An 8,906-nucleotide genomic window follows, 5' to 3' on the forward strand; every position below is an offset into this window, starting at 1 on the left:
ACTGTCACCAGGCAATCCGACACACACACACGCACACAGGAGCGTCACCAGGCAATCACACACACACACACACTCACACAGGATGGAGCAGAAATTTTGGATCGACCTGTGCATGCTGGAAATATGAAATCAAAACAGAACAATTCTGACTGGCTCATTATTTCCAGACTGTTTCATTTTTAACGTCACTACCTTGAAAGCAGCCTGACAGGGAAGCCTGGTACTGTTTCTAGACTTTGACAGCTGTTTGGTGTGGGCCTTGTTTTCAGTTGTATTAGTGGACAATAACTAGAGATAGTCCCTCTGGTAAAGCAGCCATGTTCTGTGTAGTTTGTGGTTTGGCAAACATGCTGATTGTGTGGTGCCTGAGCTTGAACGATAATGAGAGATTTTATCTCCATGTTGGAATTCCCTTCCTACATTCTCATTCTCGCCACACACTAACTCCCTCTTTGAGAAGATTTGATAAAACCTAAGCTCTTTAACCACACTTTTGGTCACCTCTCCTAATTTTTAAAAATTCATTCACAGGATAAGGGTGCCACTGGCTATGCCAACATTTATTAGGCAAAAGTGAGGATGAAGGGAATTTTGCCCGAAACATTGATTTTCCTGCTCCTCGGATGCTGCCTGACCTGCTGTGCCTTTCCAGCACCACTCTGATCTAAGCTCTGATGCCAACATTTATTGCCCAGCTAGAGGGTGGTTAAGAGAGAACCACATTGCTGTGAGTCTGGAGTCACATGTAGGCCCCACCAGGTGAGTCTGGAGTCACATGTAGGCTCCACCAGGTGAGTCTGGAGTCACATGTAGGCCCCACCAGGTGAGTCTGGAGTCACATGTAGGCCCCACCAGGTGAGAATGGAGTCACATGTAGGCCCCACCAGGTGAGTCTGGAGTCACATGTAGGCCCCACCAGGTGAGTCTGGAGTCACATGTAGGCCCCACCAGGTGAGAATGGAGTCACATGTAGGCCCCACCAGGTGAGTCTGGAGTCACATGTAGGCCCCACCAGGTGAGTCTGGAGTCACATGTAGGCCCCACCAGGTGAGTCTGGAGTCACATGTAGGCCCCACCAGGTGAGAATGGCAGGTTTTCTTCCCTAAAGGACATTAGTGAACCAGATGAGGTTTTTCCTGACAATTGATAATGGATTCATAGTCATTGTTAAGACTCTTCATTCCTGAATTATTTTTATTGAATTCAAATTCCATCAACTACCATTGTAGGCTTTGAATCCATATTCCCAGAACATTCCTTCCATGTCTGGTTAACAGTCCAGTGATTATACCACTACACCATCTCCTCCCCAGTATGCTTTTATCTATGACATTATATCATTGTTTGATTCTTAATGTTTTATGAAACACTTTGGGATGTTTCCTTGTAATAAAACTGCAATATTAATATATTGTTGTTGGTTTTAAGGATTAAACATCAGTCCTATCTGAACAGTAACTTATTCACATAGATGTGACTCACAAAAAGTGAGAAGGTTTAATTCCTGGAAATTGGAAACCCAGTGGGATGCAGGTCAGTGATTGACCTGTGAAGAGTTTCTAAGATGTCATTATTATAAGATTGTATTTTGAGTTTGTGAACAATGGTAAGGGTGAACAATGCCAGGGAGGCAAACAGATTTGTCCACCCCCTTCAGATACATCTCTCTCCCCCTCTCTCCCACCCCTGGCTCGATGACAGTATATTTTGGGATACACTCAGACATTAAGGGGTAGCAGGAATCTGCCTCATGAGGCTTCATCAATCAGTCACTTTTTACTAGAATGGCAGTCCAAACAGAATCTATTGACCTGCCAGGCTTGCCCTGCCCATTTTACCTTGTTGTGCTGCTGAACATTCATAGAGAAATGCTGTGTGAGAAACTTGCAACTTGCGTGTGAAACTCATCGCAGAATGATAATATACAGTATGGTGGCAGCAGATCCAACACTACCTTCCAAAGTACTAAGTACTTCAAGAGAAAGAATTCCCAGGGTAATTGAGAGAGAGCAGTGGGAGTGGGATAATTGGATGCCTCTTTCAAAGTGCTGGCACAGACACAAAGGGCTGAATGGTCACATGCCGTGCTGTAAGGTTCTTTGATGGAATATAAAATTTTGTTGAGGTTCCTGCAACCTTGCAGAGTTGGCTCACAACCAGATGAGCAAGCAAACACCCACGGAGTTGTGGGTTGGGTGAGCGGTAAACACTGATGGGTGCAGTACAATGTAGGAACATGTGGAGTGTTCACTTTGTCCGGAAGAATAAGAAAGTATTACTTAAACAGAGAAAGACTGTGAAATTCTGAGGTGCAGAGGGACCTGGATAATAGACAATAGACAATAGGTGCAGGAGTAGGCCATTCTGCCATTCGAGCCAGCACCACCATTCAATATGATCATGGCTAATCATCAGATTCGACGTTTCGGGCAGAGGCCCTTCTTCATTCCTGAAGAAGGGCCTGTGCCCGAAACGTCGAATCTCCTGTTCCCTGGATGCTGCCTGACCTGCTGTGCTGTTCCAGCAATAAAGTTTCAACTTTGATCTCCAGCATCTGCAGACCTCACTTTCTCCATGGCTAATCATCCTTAATCAGTATCCTGTTCCTGCCTTATCTCCATAACCCTTGATTCCACAATCCTTGAGAGCTCTATCCAACTCTTTCTTAAATGAATCCAGAGACTGGGCCTCCACTGCCCTCTGGGGCAGAGCATTCCACACAGCCACCACCCTCTGGGTGAAGAATTTTCTCCTCATCTCTGTCCTAAATGGTATACCCCGTATTTTTAAGCTGTGTCCTCTGGTTCGGCACTCACCCATCAGCGGAAACATGTTTCCTGCCTCCAGAGTGTCCAATCCTTTAATAATCCTATATGTCTCAATCAGATCCCCTCTCAGTCTTCTAAACTCAAGGATATACAAGCCCAGTCGCTCCAGTCTTTCAGCATAAGGTAGTCCCGCCATTCCAGGAATTGACCTCGTGAACCTACACTGCACTCCCTCAATAGCCAGAATGTCTTTCCTCAAATTTGGAGACCAGAACTGCACACAATACTCCAGGTGTGGTCTCACCAGGACCCTGTACAGCTGCAGAAGAACCTCTTCACGTAGTCTGCCTTCCTGTTCTTGCCACCAAAGTGGATAACCATACATTTATCCACATTAAACTGCATCTGCCATGCACCTGTGATGCCCTAGTGCATGCATCACAGAAGGTTAGTGTTTGGATGCAATCAGGCAGACTACTGGAATACTACCCTTTAATAACAGAGGAATTGAACATAAATGTGAGGATGTTACACTTCAGATATACAGGACATACGTGAGGCCATATCTCCAATACTGTGCGCTGTACAGTTTCCCTGTTTAAGGAAAGGTGTAGATGTGTTGGAGCTGGTTCGGAGAAGGTTTACGGGATTGGTCCCTGGAGGCTGTCTGATGAGGAAAGGTTGGACAGACTGGGCTTGTTTCCCCTGGAGATTTGAAACATCTGAACCGTGGAAACATCTGGAAATATCCTGGTATTCTCACATCCTTCCTAAAGAGTGGAGACCCGAGCAGACACAGTATTTCAATTGTGGTATCACCAGGGATTTCTGGATTCAAGCATTACCAAGTCAGTGATGAACGTTATTTAAGAATATACACTGAGTTCATTCAAAGTATCTCCAGACTGTTTTTTGTCATTTAAAAATTGGTAAAATGTTATTGTTGTCACATATTTCGGAACATGTCCTTCCCAGTCCACAGGAACCAGCAGTCCAATTAAATGTTGATGTGGAGGTGCCGGTGTTGGACTGGGGTGGACAAGGTCAGAAGTCACACAATGATGGAAATGTGTTGCTGGAAAAGCGCAGCAGGTCAGGCAGCATCTAGGGAACAGGAGAATCGACGTTTCGGGCATTAGCCCTTCTTCAGGAAATCCAGGAAGGATTCTTTTCCTGAAGAAGGGCTAATGCCCGAAACGTCGATTCTCCTGTTCCCTAGATGCTGCCTGACCTGCTGCGCTTTTCCAGCAACACATTTCCATCTCTGATCTCCAGCATCTGCAGACCTCACTTTCTCCTCAGAAGTCACACAATACCAGGTTATCGCCCAACAGGTTTATTTAAAATCACAAGCTTTTAATATCTCTCCAAACTGTTCGAATTCATGAACTTATCCAAATGTCTTTAAAAATAGCACCTGTACCCACATTCACCAGTTCCTGTGGAAGGATAGTCCACACACAAACCACCCTCTGTGTAAAATGTTTGCCCCTCAAGTCTTTTTTAAATCTCTCCCCTCTCACCTTAAAAATGTGACCCCTGGTCTTGAAATATCCCACTGTATGGAAAAGACCCCTGCCATTCACCCTATCAAAACCCCTACCTGTTCCCACAGTGCGCAGAAGTGAGAATTTTAAGGATTTGGACATGTCAGTAATGAAGGGCTGGCATTGCATATGTGACCAGAGGGAGATAATGTGTGACTGGGAAGGGAACGTGGGCTGTGGTTGTTTCCACGTGGCTGGTATACTGGGAGGCCGGAAACATGATGGGATTGGGAGATGCTGCCACAGATTCCACACTAGTCTGTACAACCATTCCCATTGCCTGGAGATAAGCGTGAGGGGACCAGCTGATTTAGACTGGGCTCTGTGTGAATTCCCCATGGTCTGAACTGCACGCTGGTTTCACAGTCAATGTAGTTTGGTGAGATTTACACCATTGCAACATGCTCTAGAAAGCAAACAAAATCCCTAGCACTGACTGCTTCCAATGCATTTTGTCATATTTAACCAGAAATTAGTAGAACCTGTCCTCCCAGGTATTAGAAACTATCAAGTAGTGAGCCACAGGTACAATGACTGCATTCTCTATAAAACTTTATTTTCACACAGAGTTTGAAGTTTTTTTCAATTCTTTGTTCGATTGTGTGGAGTGGGGGTGACGAGTCATGCAGCTAGGTTTGTGGTCATACTCAACCGTGTTTTTTTGCAGGTATGCAGCAGCACCAATGAAGCATGAAAGCTTCTCTCATATTCATATTGCTTTCTACATGACTCAAGGTAACAAAGCCCTCAATGAGAGAGAGATTTTCACTTTTATGTCACCCCTCAGCTTTTTCCCCACTTCATCTGAAGTCAGTTACCCTTTGGTCCATTGTGCTGGTGACAGCTCTCTGAAAAAGCTCTCCAGTCAGACGTGTGTAGCTCTGCTCTTGCCTCAGAAACCTTCAAACATTTTTTTTTTCTAAACCCCCACGGCAATCAGCGGCTTCAAGGCACTGATATTTGGGCATCACGTTAGGCAGAGAGAGCTACTGAAAGTGATTCTGCAAAACTCTCAGCCCAACTCCAACCTCTGCTGACAGATCTTTACTTTGCCATAGTGACAACCAGCTGGAAATATTCTGTCCAGCCACAAGCTGAGGCAATCGGAGTTTGGAACAACACGATGCAGAATGGTATTGCTGAACGCTGAAATTAATCAAGTGTTTCTTTTGAGAGTCTCACCATTAATCAGCACTAAAGCCCCAGAGGTGCAATATGCTGCTCTACAAAGTTACATCTCCCTGAATATTGCAGAATAACGGGCTTTCTATTTATTTCAGCCACTATGTTACATGTGTAAAAGTGAGTGTTTATCTATAAGGATTCCATGTGTTGTGAGTATACAATGTTGAGACTCTGCCTGGCAGGTAGTCTAAGAGAGGTGTGTAATCTGCCGGAAGAGACAAGTTGGTTTTCTGTAACGTCCGCTTCACAACCTTACAATGTGTTTTACTGTTTCAAATAAACTAATGCACAGACTTAATCAATCCCTAATGAGCAATTGGTTATGAGCCCGTTATCACTAACCTGATAAATATAGGGTAGGTAATGTATCATACAATCTGTCAATGCATTTGCATTTATGTTGTACCTTTTGCATCCTTAGGACAATCTAAAATGCATCAAAACCAATGGATTACTTTAGAAGTGTAATCACTGCTGTCTTTCAGGAAATAATTAAGAGATGTTTCTAAAAGGTAATTGTGTTCCTGAAACAGGAGTTTGATTGCAGGAAAGCCAATTGCCTCCAATATCATTTCGTGTTCAACTTTGCTGAGTGCCTGTTTTGGATTCAGGTCTGTGGTCTGTGATTAAGTTTATGATGACAAGGTAAATGGCCGGAAGAGTAATTTTCTCACATTTAAATTATAAGTTAGTAAATAAAATAGCATCACACACAGCGTGAATTGCTATGTGATAATTGGTTGTGGCGAACCACAGCTAAAAAAAATCCTAAAACACCACGAACGACAGGCTGGTAAAACAGTCTGTTCCTGGAAAATACGTTAGAAGATGGAAAAGTCTGACTTTCTACCAAGAAACCAAGAGTGATAATTATGTTTTTGCTTCTTTATTCATGACAGAGGCACCCAATGCATGAAGAAAGTATGAATGTTTTTAATCAGCTTCCTTCCTCCCCTGAGTGGGTTGTGGTTGTTGGGTGTCGGTCCCATGGTCTGAGGCCATTCTATAGTGTCTAGTTAGAGGAAATAATTACTGCTGAGTGCATCGCTAGACAGGTTTTCAGCAACAGGTATCCAACCAGGGGGCTGGAATGGGACTGTCTTCAGTTATTTGTGCCTGTTTCTCTGAAACTACAACAATATCAACCAGCCCTGTCAAGCCCAGCCAGAATCTCCTGATAGATTACAATAAATCCATGCAGTTTGGGTGTTTGTGAGGGGAGGGGATAAATTCCAGTAACTGGAAAATTCCCAATTATAAGCTGAAATTCCATCCGTTTGTTCACTCTCTTGACAATGGCTGCTCACGTCCACATTACTATCAATCTGATTAACAAACACTGGAATATAACAATGTATGGAAGAATGAGTATATACAGAATTGAATTTATTGTAGGTCTGCAGAGATCAATGTGAGCAAGCAGAAATTTGTGCAAATCATTGGGAAACCAGTGTGAGGAATTGAAAATCAGCGAGTAACTGAGAACTGTGAGAATAATTTTAAAAAGCAGTGTGTATAATTGACAGTTAGTTTGAAAACTTAAAAAAGTGAATAATAGGAAATCAGTGTGAACAAGCGGAAATAATGAAAAAATAAAGCACTGAAATTAGTGTGCTCAAATAGAAACTGCTGAACCCATATGCTTTCTTCCTTCAATTGGAGACTGCCGATTAAAGCCATTCTTCATTCACATTAGGCACTATGTTCACAAAAATGTACAATTTATGACACGTTTTCCCTCACTGTAACCCAAACCTTTTCTGAAGGGTCACATTCATAGAAACAGAAAGTTCTGAGTCTCTGTGAGAATCATTCTTTCTGAAATGCTTTAAATAGTAGCAATAAAATACCACAAGAATGTTTCAGTCTGTGTTATGATCTCTGCACTGATATCTGCACCTTTACAGCTAGTTCCCTGGAGGCAGAGTTCCTTGACCCCAGGTGTAATCAGGGGCAGGTCAACAGACAGGGGTCAAGGTGTAAACAGGAGATCTATCAGGCCATAATAACAGGTGTAACTCACTTCCACCTGAATTTCCTTCATCTATAAATCACACGACACCAGGTTATAGTCCAACAGGTTTATTTCAAATCACAAGCTTTCGGAGCCCTGCTTCACCTGACAAAGGGGTAGTGCATCGAAGGCTTGTGATTTCAAATAAACCTGTTGTCATGTGGCTTCTGACTTGGTCTACCCCAGTTCAACACCAGCACCTCCACATCATCCTTAATCCATGACATTGAGTATCTGCTTTACTTATGGATATCTCTGCAGGAGTCCCTCAGGGTAGTGTCCTAGGCCCAACCATCTCCGGCTGCTTCATCAATGACCTTCCTCCAGCATAAGGTCAGAAGTGAGGATGTTTGACAATGATTGCACAATGTTCAGCACCATTTGTGACTCCTCAGATACTGAAACATTCCATGTTCTAATGTAACAAGATCTGGACAATATCCAGGCTGACAAGTGATAAGTAACATTCATGCCACACAAATGCCAGGCTATTGTCTTCACGAATAAGAAACAATCTAACCACTGCCCATTGACAATAGATGGCATTACTATCACTGAAATCCTCCACTATCAACATCCTGGGGTTTAGTATTGATAGTGAGAACACTGTGGTCCAGGTCAATAGGCTGGTTAACATCCTGGGGTTACCATTGACCAGACACTCAACAGGACTCACCACATAAACACAGCGACTACAAGAGCAGGTCAGAGGCTGGGAATACTGCGGTGAGTAACTCACCTCCTGACTCCCCAAAGCGTGTCGACTACCTACAAGTTACAAGTCAGGAGTGTGATGGAATATTCCCCACTTGCCTGGATAGGGGCTGCTCCTAACATTTTCTTATTTAAAGGGAGACGTGAAGTGGTATGTTTCCAATGCAATGCGACTGGTCAATCCACTCGACGTTAAACCAAACACAACTTATTTAAACCCTATTGTTAAAATACAAAGAAAAAAGAGGAATTTAGAATAACTTAACTATTGGAAAACCTGATCAAATAATAGATACTGTACTTATTACTAATTAATTGCATGCAATATTCCAGGTGTGGCCTTAGCAGTGTCTTGTACAGCTGAAGCATGACCTCGAGGCTCTGAAACTCAATCCCCCTACCAATAAACGCCAACACACCATATGTCTTCTTAACAACCCCATCAACCTGGGTGGCAGCTTTCAGGGATTCATGCACCTGGTCAACAAGATCTTTCTGTTCATCTACACCACCAAGAATTTTACCATCAGCCCAGTACTCTGCATTCCTGTTATTTATTCTGACGTGAACTACCTCACACTTTTCTGCATTAAACTCCATTTGCCACTTCTCAGCCCAGCTCTGCATCTTATCTGTCTTCCTCTGTAACCCACAATCTCCTTCAGCACTATCCACAAC

At 43.3% G+C, this 8,906-nt stretch overlaps 1 protein-coding gene across 2 annotated transcripts in view; it reads right to left on the reverse strand.

Moving 5' to 3' along the window:
- The window catches only part of tox2 (TOX high mobility group box family member 2), a 75,505-nt gene extending 67,139 nt beyond the window's left edge, over nt 1–8,366 (reverse strand). For both annotated transcript variants that reach the window (XM_043710941.1, XM_043710940.1), the window contains exon 1: nt 8,328–8,366. In XM_043710941.1, the coding sequence (XP_043566876.1) occupies nt 8,328–8,351 (24 nt within the window). In that variant the 5' untranslated portion in view covers nt 8,352–8,366. The remainder of the gene's footprint in view (nt 1–8,327) is intronic.
- Nucleotides 8,367–8,906: the final 540 nt, after the last annotated feature.

This window comes from Chiloscyllium plagiosum, chromosome 20 (genome assembly GCF_004010195.1).
Source record: "Chiloscyllium plagiosum isolate BGI_BamShark_2017 chromosome 20, ASM401019v2, whole genome shotgun sequence".
NCBI classification, from domain to species: Eukaryota; Metazoa; Chordata; class Chondrichthyes; order Orectolobiformes; family Hemiscylliidae; genus Chiloscyllium; species Chiloscyllium plagiosum.